Raw genomic sequence first — 14,229 nt, 5'->3', positions numbered from 1 at the left:
GTTATGAATCAGAATTGACTCAACAGGAACAGGTTTCGGGGTTCTACCTCCTAGTTCATGGTGTAGTGCCTCGGGTCTTAAAAGCTTACAAGCAGCCATCTAAGGTTCAATTGGTCTCTGTTCACCTGGAGCAACAGAGGAAGAAGCAGAGTCGGGAAAAGGAGGAGAAAATGGAAACTGTGGCTAACTGCTTCCATGAACAACTGCCTATTCTGCCATGAGACCAGAAGAACTGGATGGTGCCTGGCTATCATTACTGAAAGTTTTGATCAAAGATTGTATAGAAAAATTCTGAACAAAAGGGGAAAAATGCAGAACAGAGTTTCAAATTCTCATGGAATCCTGACTTTCTGGAGCCACTGAGGCTGGATGAATCCAGAAAATTATTGCCTTGAGATAATCTTTAAACTTTAAGTCAAAAATACCGCCTGAAGTCTTCTTTAAACCAAACAATAGTTTAGCTTAATAAAGACTCTCTTCCTTGAGCATTGTGCTCTATTAAAGAACCATCTATATGGGATCAAATTGACAACTCAAAAAAATAGATAAGAAGCTTAGGGGGCAGTAAGTTTATGTTAATGGGGGGAATAATTTGAAAAAGAAGAGTGAGAATGGTCACACAACTTGAGGAATATAATCAATGTCACTGAATTATACTTCTTGTAGAAACTGCTGGATTGGTAAATGTTTTGTTGTGTATATTCAACAACAACAACAAAAATCACTTAACTTCTCAGCTTTATACTACTCCTCCCTAGTCCCATACATTCTCATTGCTCATTTTCTTCGATTACTTCTTAAAGAAGGGTCACTGGTGGTTCACTGGTAGAACTCCCCCCTTCCATGTGGGAAACCCTGGTTGATTCCTGGCCAATGTACCTCATACGCAGCCACCACTAGCAGCTAACAACAACTCCATAACTTAAAGAGGCTCACTTCCCCCAGGTTCCAAAACAGGCTGTTTCTTTACACCTTGCATTCTGTCCCTTAGCAATCTCATGACTTCAATCATCAATTACAAAATTGTAACATTTAGCCTTCTAGACTCTGAAATTGCCTGCCAGGTAGCTATCCAGAGATGTCCCACAGTTACTGCAAACTCGGCAAGTCCTTTATTTTCCTCTCAACTGCTCCTTAAATCCTTGGCACCACCCCAAATCTTTTCATCCTCCTGTTTCCAATCTTGAGCAATGGTATCATCATCTGCCTGGATAACCAGACTAGAAACCTCAGCATTATCTTGAACCCCTTCTTCCTGGGCCTTCACGTTCACTGAATCATAAAAACATGCCACCTCTCGTTCTCTGCTAGGTCTTCTAGACCTGTTCCCCACCGCACCCACACACATCAGATCCACATCATCTCTTGACTGCTGAAATAACTTCCTGTCTTTTACCTTTGGTTGCTTTTAGATCTTCTTTATGTCACTGGTGCTCTGCACTTTCACTGGGAAGTACCTAGACATGGATTTTTTACTTTTGGCTTCAGGTTTCATTGTGCCTCTTAAATCATTCATCAATTCTGTAAAATTTCCATCACTACATTTTTTAATATTGTCTTTTCCCCATCATTTCTATTCTTTACTTCTGAGACTCAACAGAAACACCAGGTGCCTTTTCATTCTGTTTTCCATGACTCAATTTCACTTCCATCTTTTCAATTCTTTATCTAGCTCTGCTGCATTCTAGATAATCTCTTATGAGCCATCTGCTAGTTCAAATGTTCTCTCTTTAGTTAGGTCTAATCTGCAATTTAACTCATGGAATGAGTTTTTAGTTTCAAAGATATTTTCATTTCTAGAAGTTTTATTTGGTTCTTTTTTTAATTCTTTTATTTCCTCTTAGCATTCCTGCCTTTTAAGATTTAGTTTCCCTCTTTTGTTTTTAATCATTTTAAGCAAATTAATTTTTTTAGTGCAATAGATTTTATTGTTGATTTAAAGTTGACTATGAAGTTTTTTTGTTTTTTTTTTTAATATGTAATTGTATGCATTTTAGAACATAATGATTACTATAGGGTATAAAAAAAATAGGGTAATGCTATTCAGCTATACGCATCCCCTCGCTGATGGAGTCAGCTTTGCTCTTCCCTGAAGCATGCTGGGGATGAATTCGGGACGGCCTCAGGTTAAGGTACAAGGCCGGGAGTGGCATGACTGGGCCAGCGGCCAAGGCCGAGGAATACCTTAGCAACAAGAAGGAAAACATCTGGGCCTGGACATGAAGTCCCTGGGAACACTGACTGCCCAAGGACGTTGCAGAAAACAGTGAGCCTTGGTCCCAGCTAGAATGGTATATAAGCCTGGGTCCCTTGCTAGGTGGTTATCGAAAATACTCTAGCTGGCCGCCACTGGAGAGCAGCTGCTTGCCCGTGTCAGTAACTTTCCTTGAATAAACTCATGAATCTGGAAGTGGCTACGTGTCAGTTCTTCGAATTATCTGCCAGGACGCACAGTGAGCGTCTTTCCTTGCTGGGGCTGTCCCCCAACGTATTTTATTTCATGTTTTGTATTGAATATGCATGTCCAGTCTTAAATTGGAGGTGCAGACATGGTTTAGTCCATACAAAAAATCTGAACAATTGCACCCAAACTGCAATGGAATTTACTGAAAGATGCTAAAAACTGTGTAAAAACATCTTGGGAACACTGTCTGACCTCCTCCGACCCCATAAGGGGGAAAGAGAACCAAGATCAACAGCGCAAGGCTGACTTCCATGAGATGGAAGCCAGACAAGCCTCCTCTCTCCACCAACTTTACTAATTCTGACACCAACCATTCTACACACAGCACTCTCTAATTCTCTGCTGGGTTCGATAACTCATTGCAACGGCCACAAAGAACTCACAGACCATACTAACAATTATGGGGTTTATTAGGGAAGTGCCGGTTACAATTCAGCTCAAGAACACTCAGGATACAGTTCTTCCTTCAGGGCAGCCTCTCTCCAGCTGTGCTGGCAGGCACGCCTCTCCCTGGCTCTCAAGTCTCTGCCCAAAGCACTCAGCTTTCTCTCCCCGTGGGCAAGGAAGACAACCAAGCCTCCTCCTGCTCCCGTGTCTCTCCTTCCTTTGTGGTGGTGGGCTCCTCCTCTCTGCTCTGTAATTGGCTCTTTTAAGGCAAAACTGACCAATTCCCCTGGCAGGCACAATTACCCTATCACACAATCACCAGGGTGAGAGTTATAAGACCACAGCTAAAAAGGCACACACAAAAGTAATTACCACCACAGACTGTAATTATATAATTTTGTTTTTGTTTATTGGGACGGAGTTTTGCCAGTGTCATTGTAAACCACTTGTAACGGTACTAGGGGAGGGTAGTTAAGTTACAAGAACACAGAGATTGTTAGGTGCTGGGTCAGCAAGCTGCTCCTTGCACCTGGGCTGCAACTGCTCCTGTGAAGGAAGGAATTCCCTAAGGCATGGTTTCCAAACCCAGGTGCAGGTTAAAACCACCCGGGGCGCCTTTTTTTTTTTTTTTTTAAGTGAATTGATTTTTATAGTCTCTATCAAAAAAAAAAATTTTATTTTTTATTTTTTTTATCAGATAGCTCTATTTGCTGAAGTTTTGGGGGAAATCTAATCCTGCAGTTTGTTGTATATACTGATGATTCACACTCATGATGGTTCGATTGCTTGTGTAGCTTTTACCTACGGGGAGAGTGTGTGGCTTGGATTGAACTGTGCCACTCCACAGTAGTTTTGCTTGCCTTCTGCCAAGCACCTCAGGAACTGATTTGGAACCTAATTTTTACGTTACTTTCCCAGTTTGCAGGTTCCAAGATCACTTGGGTAGTATGAATTTAAATTCTACACCTTTAAGGCAAGGACCCATAGTTCTACATTTTCAAAAGAAATATATTCCACCCCCCGCCCCACGCAAACCTTAAGGCAAGAGAGATTCATTTTCTAATTAATGCCTTGCACTGACTGCTGGGTGTTTCTTGCCCCTTGGCCCTCACATTAACACCCCGTGGTTAAAAGCAAAGCCTCTATTAGGAGACCAACCACTTCCACCCCCATTTCCCCAATATAAGCTCCCAGGCTCACTTCTGTTTTCACTTACTTTTCATTCCTAACCCCTGAATACTTCACTTATATTCTTAATCACTCAACTATGCATTTTATGGCCTATATTGTTATTTTTTACTTAGCATTCACAGGTGTATGTAGCAGAAATACTTTTAGGTTGACCAGCTCACCATATTCTTAGAAATGAAAGACTCTAAATGTCTCCAACTTTGCAATTCTTCTTTTGAAAATTTTTTTTCAAATTTTTCTTTTTTACTGTAACCTCAATGTTAGAAATACACTTAATATCACAATTCTATACACATATAGGTATATGTACGTGTGTGGGTGTGTGCATGTGTGTATATATTATACACTTATACTTGTAATATTTCATGAGGCAATACCTTTATTACGTGTAATGCAAAATGATCTATAATAAAATATGTCTTTCTTTTAAGAAATGCTCATAAAAACCCATTAAATTGATTTCACAATCCACTAATGGATCACTATCTGCCTGCATTTCGGAAAACATGGCTTTATGCTACTACCAGTATTACATTTCTAAAAGACAAATCTGATCATGACTCTAATAAAAAAATATTTAGCTCCTACATTCTGTGCAAAAAAGGAAACAATCCTTAATAAAATATCCCTTACACTTCATAGCTTGCCTCGCCCAACTTCTTCTGCCTCATCTTTCACCAACTCTCTGAAAGTCTGTTCAACAGCCAAACATAACCCCCTAGTGCACCCATGCCCACCGTACCTCCTCATTAGCCCAATTCCTACTCAAATTGGCTAAACTGAAACATCTGCTTGGAGAAAACCTCTTATCAGTTTCCTTGCACTCAGTCCTCGCTCTTCTATGCTCCAAAGGCACTTCATTTATACTTAAACCTGGCACTTCTGAAACGGTGTTTACGACTAAGAGAGGCTTAAGAACAAAACACAGAATGCAGAACAAAAACACACACAAAAAAAATTATTAAAAAAAGGATACTAGTATGCAGAAGAGTTAACATATCAGACCTGAGACTATGATTCTTAGAAAGGCCTGCCTGCAAGGTTGGCCCTCAGTAGTTGTCTGGAAACTTGCCCGATTAACAGTTCCGAACACTGATATAGAACTTTCTCTAAATAACAGGAGTGACTCATGGTGCCTACAGTGTTTGTATAAATGATATAGAAGATCTGAGTCAGCTTCTCAGCTAAAACCCCTTCCAACACTTCCCAATAGACAACAGGGGGAATAAGAAGCTAGAGAAAAACAAGATCCAGTCAAAATCAGTTTACTAGCTGGGTTGGGTTAGCTTCAAAAGCGTTCTAAAGTAACCTAAGCCTCATTAAGACCTAACTTGAATATTAAGATCCCACCCCAGGTGGAGCTTATCTGCCATTTTCTATACATACTAAAAGAAAAAAAATCCAATTTTTCTTATTGCACCTGCGCAGCATGATAACCTATGTAGTCCACGATGTTTGCATGTACTGCCTTGTGAAGGATGGTATAAAAGGTTCTGCCTCCCTTTCTTTGGAGAACTTGATTTGAGGAATACACCTCCTTGCTCCTTGCCTGCGCACTTGGAATAAACGCCCTATTTCCTAGCCTCTCCTCACTTCCATTGACTCAAAGCCGCACTGGGTGGGACTTAAATTTTGGTAACACAAACAATATGGTTTATGCTGAATGCCTACTTTCCTTCTGGGAATCCGGAATTTTGGTACATGTAGAAAGAGGGTAAGCTTTCAAAGTCATGTGTGGACATACTAAAAGGGTTAAAACAAATTAGAAGAAAGGAAAAAATAACAAGTCAAACCTTTTGCCACTGAGTTGATTCCAACTCACGACAGCCCTATATGTTACACAGTAGCACTACTCCATAGGGTTTTCTTGGCTGTAATCTTTACAGAAACAGATTGCCAGGTCTTTCTTCTGCAGCATCACTGGGTATTTGAACCACCAACCTTTAGGTTAATAGTCAAGCACAAATTGTGCCACCCAGAAGTTTAAGTCTCCCTGTTGGAAAAAAAAAAGGGGGGGTGAGGTGGGTGGGGAGACTTTCTTCCTCCCTTTTCTTAGAGCATCTACTTCAGAAAACTTCTAAGTTCTTTCTCCACATCTATGACATGTATGTGGATAATTTTAAAGGCTAAATAAGACCTGGGAGCCATCTCTTTGAAATGTAATCAATCAAAGAAGACAGCACCCTTACCTCCCAGTTTCCTAGAATGGCAGAAGCCTAACTTCAGCTGGCACTTGATTCCAAGTTGCAGAACTACCTTCAGTCATAAAGACAAGAGTGATTCATTTCTTTCCTTTGGATAAAGGCAATTAGCAATGGTGGCTATCCCAATTACCAGGTCAATTTAGGACGAGCTATGCATGAAAGAAAGTGAATACAGCACGTATGGGATGAACTTTGGGGTAGGACAAGGAGTGCTGTGGACCTGCTAAATGACTATAGTCATCAACGAAGAGATTAATCAAGATAAAGAACTCAGAAATAAACTGTACCATGAAGGATTAAAAGTAAGCACTAACTCCATCTGAATTATGCTCAGAATATTAATGTTTTATTAAATCTTTACAGTGTTAAATAACTAACACAGTAAATAAAAATTGGCTGGTGAGGACCACGGAGGAAATTTAAGTGTGCGAATATCCTCATTTTGTATAGTGGAAAGTCAATAGATACTAACAGTCATGATGAGTTTAAAAAGCAAAGTAAGCCTCTTGTCAATTTTATAACCCGGGAATGTCTTAGAAATTAATGATGTGCTCCTTTTACGAACTAATGACAGGTATGTGGATCAATAATTCTAAATGATTTTTGAATACTTTCTTGCAGGAACTCATCGTTTGTATTTATAGTTCACTAACAAGGAGTCCAGGTGCTGTAACAGTTAAGCAGTTGGCTGCTAACCAAAAAATTGGTAGTTCAAACTCACCCAGTGGCTCCATGGGGGAAAGACCTGGCAATCTGTTCCCATTAAGATTATAGCCTAGAAAACCCTGTAGGGCCATTCTACTCTGTCACATGGGGTCACTATGAGTCAAAATTGACTCAAAGGTACTTAGCAGCAATGTTTTAATGAGTAGTCTAGAACACAACATAGGATAAAAGGATTATTACAATCAGGTAAAAGTTAAGAGGTATAGTAAACCATTAAAGTTAAATCATTTAGATACTTTTAAAGAACCAAAATGGCCAGTATCGGCAAGAATGAAGAATAAGAATCTCCCATACATTGTTGGGAACATTAACTAATAAAATTTTTTAAGATAACAATCTAGTAATATACCTCAAACTAAAAAAAAAAAAAAAAGAATAGATCTTTGAACCAGCAATTCCATGACTTAGCAATTTACCCTGCAGACATGACTGCACAAGTACACAAAGAAATATCTTAAGACTAGTGACTGCAACACTGCCGGTTAATAATAAAAAACTGAAAAAGAAAAAAAAAATACTAAATGCTTCTTAACACAGGACTAAAAATTAAAATTGAGATAAAGGACACAATATATGACTACGCAGGTATTAAAAAGAATGAAATAGCACTAAATATAATCATTGAAAATCATGGAAAGAGGTAAAACAATATACCCTTAATTAAAAGAAGAGCAAAGTTGCAGAACATTATACATATAGTATAATCTGTTTTCCAAAAATGCATTCAGGTATGCAGGTATACACACTGGGACTACCCAGAAAAATTCAAATCCATTCCTCAGAGAAACAGCATTGGTAAGTGGGATGGGAGATGTAATGGAAGATTACGTTCATGTTTATATACAATTCTAATTTTTTATAACAAACTTGTCTTGTCTCTATAAAGGAAAGAAAATCCTAACTAAATGCTATCTTTTAAAAATATTAAATAAAACTAAAGAATAAGGAAAGGATATTTAACAGAATGAGAAATGAACAAATCTTGGACCTAGACAATTGAAATTCTGTACCTAAACTAATGCAATTTTGTATCCTCATAAGAAACATGACCTTAAAAGACTAAAGAGTGTGATATACTATAATAACTGGTTGAGTGAAAACTAAATAAATATTAGAAATTAGAAGAACAGTGATTTCCTGGTTAGGGTGAGGGGATGGGTGAGCAGGGAGTATGAGAGAATTTTCGGAAGTGATGGAAATGTTCTATATCTTGTCTACATGGTTGTACACATTAGGCAAAACTCAGCAAACTGTATACTCAAGATCTGTCCGTTTCATTGTGCACAAACTTCACCTAAAAAACTGAACAGAGTAAGGAGCTTATAAAATCAATTTTTTAATTGCATACATAATAAATGTTTATAGTAAATAATAAATAAAACAGAGTTGTTGTAAGTAAAAACCTCTTCTTCCTCATCCCTTTTCTCCCAAGCCAACCTCTAATGAATGAACCACTGTTAACTGTAAAGTATATCTTTCAGACTTTTTTCTAAAAGAAAAATAAATAAATGTACATACCTATGTCGTTGTTACCTGCCATTGAGTTAGCCCCCACCTCAGGGGGACCTCTGCATAATGGAACAAAATGCTGCCCAGTCTTGCACCATCCCCATGATTGGTTGCGGACTGGACTGCTGTGAGCCACAGAGTTTAAACTGGCTGAGTTTTGGAAATAGGTCACCAGGCCTTTCCACCTGGTCAATCACAAGCCTCCACTGAGAGATGGGTGGTGGCTATGCATGAAGTGTACTGGCCAGGAATGGACTCTGGGTCTCTCCCACGGAAGGTGATAATTCTACCACTGAACCTCTACTGCCCCATCCATACACATACAGTTGCATATATTTTTTAATTGCAAAAAGTAATTATCTTACCCATATTGCTCAGCAATTTGCTTTTACACTTAACAATTGATCACGAACATCTTATCAGTGCATATAGCTCTTCTACATTAAAGAATAAGCCATAATTTACTGAACCAGTGCTATACTGTTGAACCTTTAAATTACTTTAAAGTTTTAATAAAAAAGGTATCTTTATACTTATTATAAATTTTAGGAGTTAAAAAAATTATACCATAATTAAAAAAGAAAGTTACAGGTGAGTCAATTCTGACTTGCAGTGACTCCACGTGCATCAGAGTAGAACGATGCTCCATGGGGTCTTAAATACATATGGATATTTTGATAAATCACCAGGTCTTTCTTCTAAGGTAACTTCGGGTAGACTCAAACCACCAACCTTTCAATTAATAGCCAAGCGCATTAACCGTTTGTACCACTCAGGGACTCTGTACCATAATTAAAGATTTTAAAATGTTCCTTAGAAATAGAACTCCCATAATAATATAAAAGCCTTTTTTTTTTTTTTTCAATTTTCAGACATATGTCTTTCTAATACGTAAACGAGTAGGACAGTGCCTGGCATGTAGTAAGTTAACACGGTTGTTGAATTAAAGAAAAAAATTCTAGAAGCATCAACAATGGAAGTAAGGTTTATTAGTCTGCATCTTTGTTGTAGCTAAAAAAAAAAAAGTTTTAATTTGGCATTGAAACCTTATAACAAATACAAGTAAAAAATTTAAAAAATGAAGCTTCTCAGAAAGTAAAAAAAAATTCAACCACTGAACTAAATGGACCCCAGATGTACTATTCTCAAGGTATTTAGACCCATGTCTAGTCTTTTTTCTTTTTTGGTAATATTTTCCACGATACAGTAAAAAAATCAACATTTACGAACCTGTGAACACCTGTTTATCTATAAGGTGCTAACATTGCAGAAACTTAGAATTATCACCAAGTGGTAAAAAAGACTCTTGTGACAATTTTTTTTTCTAATTTTAGACATAATTTGAAAATGAAATAGTTACAAACCTAGGTCCAATAACAGGAATGAGTAAGACATCCTGAAGGTCTGGATGCTGAAGAACAGGCACACTTAATCCATTAGACTGCTGTGTAAACATACAGACAAAACAATCAATATATCTGATAAAGTTCAATTTATGGAGATTTCACTATCATTCTCTACCAGAGCACCAAGTTTGGTTTGGGGCACTTGCACTTTATCCCATAGGATACTGTAAGAATAAAAAAAGATCTCAACACAACAAGATTTCTCTATAACTTGATTGTGAAGTATCCTGACTTCTTTACATAGCTCAGTCTTGCTTACTGCCTGGATTTGTAAACACAATGTTTACCTTAAGTGACATAACTTTGAAAGCCTATATCTGAATTAGAATCACACGTAGTCATCATTTAAGAAAAGCTTCTGAATAGAACAGTAAACATGAAAGTTATTTTACACATGACTAAATACTATTTGGAATCCCTGGTGGCGTAGTGGTCAAGTGCTACGGCTGCTAACCAAAAGGTGGACAGTTCAAATCCACCAGGTGCTCCTTGGAAACTCTATCTACTCTGTCCAATAGGGTCGCTATGAGTTGGATGGACTTGACGGCAGTGGGTTTGGTGGATGGGTTATCAACACTACATGCCCTATCGGTTTTGGTGAGAGAAACAGAGGTTCTGTTTTCAGATTTTGGATTTTCAGTTTGCTCAACTGTCAGGCTGGAAACAGGTGCAGAGCCAGTGGTATGCTAGAGCCAGCTCACACAGGCTCATGACAGCCAACTGTGTGAACCTTTTCCCAAATCCATGGTCGTGGTGGCTGCCTGAAATCAGCCATAGTGGGAGTATTTACACCTTAGCAATTGGCAATCACTACCAATCAGGACTATTTTTCTCCCACAAATGAGCTGTTAAACATGTACCAGCGTATCAACAATGCAGGCAGGAGATAACTGGGAACTCCACGTAGCAGAATAAGAGTCACTAGGTGTAGCCAACAGTTTTTGCTTGACTACTAACCTAAAGGTTGGTGATTCAAACCCACCCCGTGGTGCCACAGAAAAAAGGCCTAGTGAGCTACTTTTATAAAGACTGTAGCCAAGAAAACCCTATGGTGCAGTTCTACTTTATAAAACGTAGGGTTGTCATGAGTTAGAGTCAACTTGACAGCAACACGTATATATGTATGTACGCACAGAGGACTGGATGGCAGGCACTGCGTAAACCTGTCAGAGAAAAAAAAAAAAATACATGGAATTATCTGAGAACAAGTCTCTGCTATGTATGCCAGGGATGATCAACTTATTAATTTTCATATTATTACATGCTCTTCTGATAATGTGGCTCTTCTCATAATGTGGTCTCCTATAAAAAACTTGAAATTTATAGCATTGTTCCTAAGGACAGTATGACAAATACTCCATAGAGGTATTTAGATTAAATAAAAATAAATGAATCAATACCAATGACAATTTTCTGAAAATTTCTGAACGCCATACATAGAATAAACTAGCACAGGCTGTGACATACAAATTTAAAAAAAAAACAACCCTGTTGCTGATTCCAACTCATAGTGGCCCTATAGGACAGAGCAGAAACTACCCTACAGGGTTTCCAAGGAGCAGCTGGTGGATTCAAACTGCCAACCTATTGGTCAGCAGCCGCGCTCTTAACCACTGTGGCACCAGGGCTCCAATATACAAATGATAGCCCTTAAATCACAATGTTTGCCTCTGCCTCTTAATTTAAATACAAATTGAGTAGAAATAGGTATGCTATACCAACCAGTTACTTATTGTAAGGGATTTAACAACTATAATGTACAATTATGAAGTACCCCCTCAGGTTATCAGTTTTCCTCCATCTTTCCTTTCTTTGGAGGCAAATTTCAGTGTAAAGTTCGTGAAACACAAAATGAAAAGCTACTGAAAACAAAAAAATAAGACAACTTAAACAAGATAAATCAAATCTGTTTGAACTCATAACATGCCATTTCATAATGCTATTTCACTTGTAGAATAGAGTAATACACCAAAGCTATTTTATTCGCTGAACAAAAAATGCTTTGTATTGTTTTATTTTAAAAACATATTCTCATCTTCCCAATAAATGGTGCAGGGACAACTGGATATCCACATGCAAAAGAATGAAGTTGAACCCATAACTCACGTCACACACAAAAATTAACTCAAAATATATCAACAACCTAAGAACTAAAACATAAGGCTCCTAGAAAAAAACATAGGGGTTAAGCTTCTCTGTTTTGGAGCTTGTATTTGGCAATGGATTCTTAGATATGACACCAAAAACACGAGCAACAAAAGAAAAACTAGATAAAACTGGGCTTCATCAAAATAAAAAAGAACGGAAGACTTTTGTGTACCAAAGGACGTTATTGAGAATGCTAAAATACAATCTAAAGAATGGGAGAACACAGTGAGAAACAATTTCACTCCCACTAGGATGGCTAAGGAAAATAAAAATTTTGGCAAGGATGTGAGGAAATTGGAACCCTTTTGCATTGCTGGTGGAAATCCAAATGGTACAGCCATTGTGGAAAATAGTGTGGCGGTTCCTCAAAAAACTAAAAATAAAACTAACATACGACCTAGAAGTTCTACTACTAGGTATACACCCAAAAGACTTGAAAGCAGAGACTCAGAGACATACACCAATGTTCCTTGCAGCACTATTCACAATAACAAAAAGGTGGAAACAACCTAAATGCCCATCAACGAATGAATGGATGAATAAAATGTGGTACATACATACAATGGAGTACTGCTCAGCCAGTAGAAGAAATGAAGTCTTCATACACGCTACAATATGCATGGAGCTTGAAGACATGCTGAATGAAATGAGTCAATCACAAAAGGACAAATACTGTATGACCTCATTTACATAAAAAGACAAGAAAAGGCAAATGTATAAAGACCAGAGTTTATCAGTGGTTGGTTACCAGGGGTGTGAGGGAGGGGGAAAGAGCTAGGTTAACGGTGACAGAAAAATTGCACTGATTAAGGGTAGGGCTGCACAGCCAGTTATGTAATTGCTGTGAATAAGTTGTATACCTGTAAAAAGGTGAATTGCCAAAAGTTGTGTGATAAATATATTCACAACAAGCGACAAATTAAAAAAAAAAAGCAGAAAAGTAGCTGCCAAGGCTGCTTATGTGCAACCAGAGCCTCATGGGATTTGGTCCCTTGGTTTCGAGGTTGAAAGTCATGGTTTCATGGGACATCCCAATTAATTGGCCTCATAACATGTTTAGTGCTTCTGTTCTACATCCTAGTTCGTTCGGTAGTGTCTGGGGTCTTAAAAGCTTCCAAGCCACCCAAGGCATGGCAATTAGTCTCTATCTGCCTGGAGTAACAAAGGAAAAATAAGAGTCAGAATAGGAGGAGGATATGCAATGTCCGGCTAATTGCCTCCATGAACAACTTCCTCCTTTGCCATGAAACCAGAAGAACTGGATGATGCCTGGTGACCCTTACTGAACACTTAGATCGAAGATTCTAAATAAGAATTCTGATCAAAAGGGGAAAAAATGCAGAACAGAATTTCAAATTTTCATGTACCCTAGACTTTCTGGAGCCATGGAGGATGGATGAACCCCTGAAACTACTGTCCTGAGATAATCTTTAAAACTTAAACCAAAAATATTCCCTGAAGTCTTCTTAAAACCAAATAATCGTTTAGCTTAACTAGTAAAAAAGGTCTGCATTGAGCATTATTTTAAGAGCTATCTATATGGGATCAAAGAGATAACAGCGATTTGAAAGATTACATAGGACCCTTAGAGGGCAGTGAGCTTATGTTAATAAGGGAGGAACAACTCAGAAAAGGAGGGTGAGAATGGTTTCACAATGCAAAGATTGTAACTGATGTTACTGAACCGTACATGTAGAAACAGTTGAATTGGTGCATGTTTTCCTGTGTGTATTCTCAGCAATAAAATAAATTTTAAAAAATGTTCAAAACTAAAAAAAAAGAATGGAAGAAAATATTTGGAAATCATATATCTGAAAAGGGTTTAATATCCAGAATATAAAGAACTCCTTCAATTCAACAAAAAGACAAAAAAAAAATCAAAAAATGAGCAAAGGACTTGAATAGACATTTCTTCAAGAAGATATACAAATGATCAAAAAGTACATAAAAAGATGTCCAACATCATTAGTCATTCGGAAAGTACAAATTAAAAACACAATAAGATACCACACCACTTCATACCCGTTAGGGTGGCCGTTTAAAAAAAAAAAGAAAACAGAAGTGTTGGCAAGGATGTGGAGAAATTGGAACACTTATCATTGCTGGTGGGAATGTACAATGTTGCAGCCATTGTGGAAAATAGTTCGGCACTTCTCCAAAAAGTTAAATATAGAATTATTATATAGCCCTACTT

The 14,229-nt window shown here is 37.9% G+C and overlaps 1 protein-coding gene across 3 annotated transcripts in view; it reads right to left on the bottom strand.

Annotated features, from left to right (window-relative positions):
- NSUN6 (NOP2/Sun RNA methyltransferase 6) overlaps window positions 1–14,229 on the bottom strand; it is a 75,479-nt gene that overhangs the window by 55,820 nt on the left and 5,430 nt on the right. For 2 of the 3 annotated variants that reach the window (XM_049881894.1, XM_049881893.1), the window contains exon 3: window positions 9,846–9,925. In XM_049881894.1, coding sequence (XP_049737851.1) covers window positions 9,846–9,925 — 80 coding nt within the window. Of the gene's footprint in view, window positions 1–5,835; window positions 6,036–9,845; window positions 9,930–14,229 lie in introns of those variants that run through there. The other variant, XM_049881895.1, reaches the window with a different exon arrangement.

Source organism: Elephas maximus, chromosome 4 (assembly GCF_024166365.1).
Source record: "Elephas maximus indicus isolate mEleMax1 chromosome 4, mEleMax1 primary haplotype, whole genome shotgun sequence".
Classification (NCBI taxonomy): Eukaryota; Metazoa; Chordata; class Mammalia; order Proboscidea; family Elephantidae; genus Elephas; species Elephas maximus.
The sequence above is the reverse complement of the archived record's forward strand: the minus strand, read 5'-3'. Positions and strand labels throughout refer to the sequence as shown.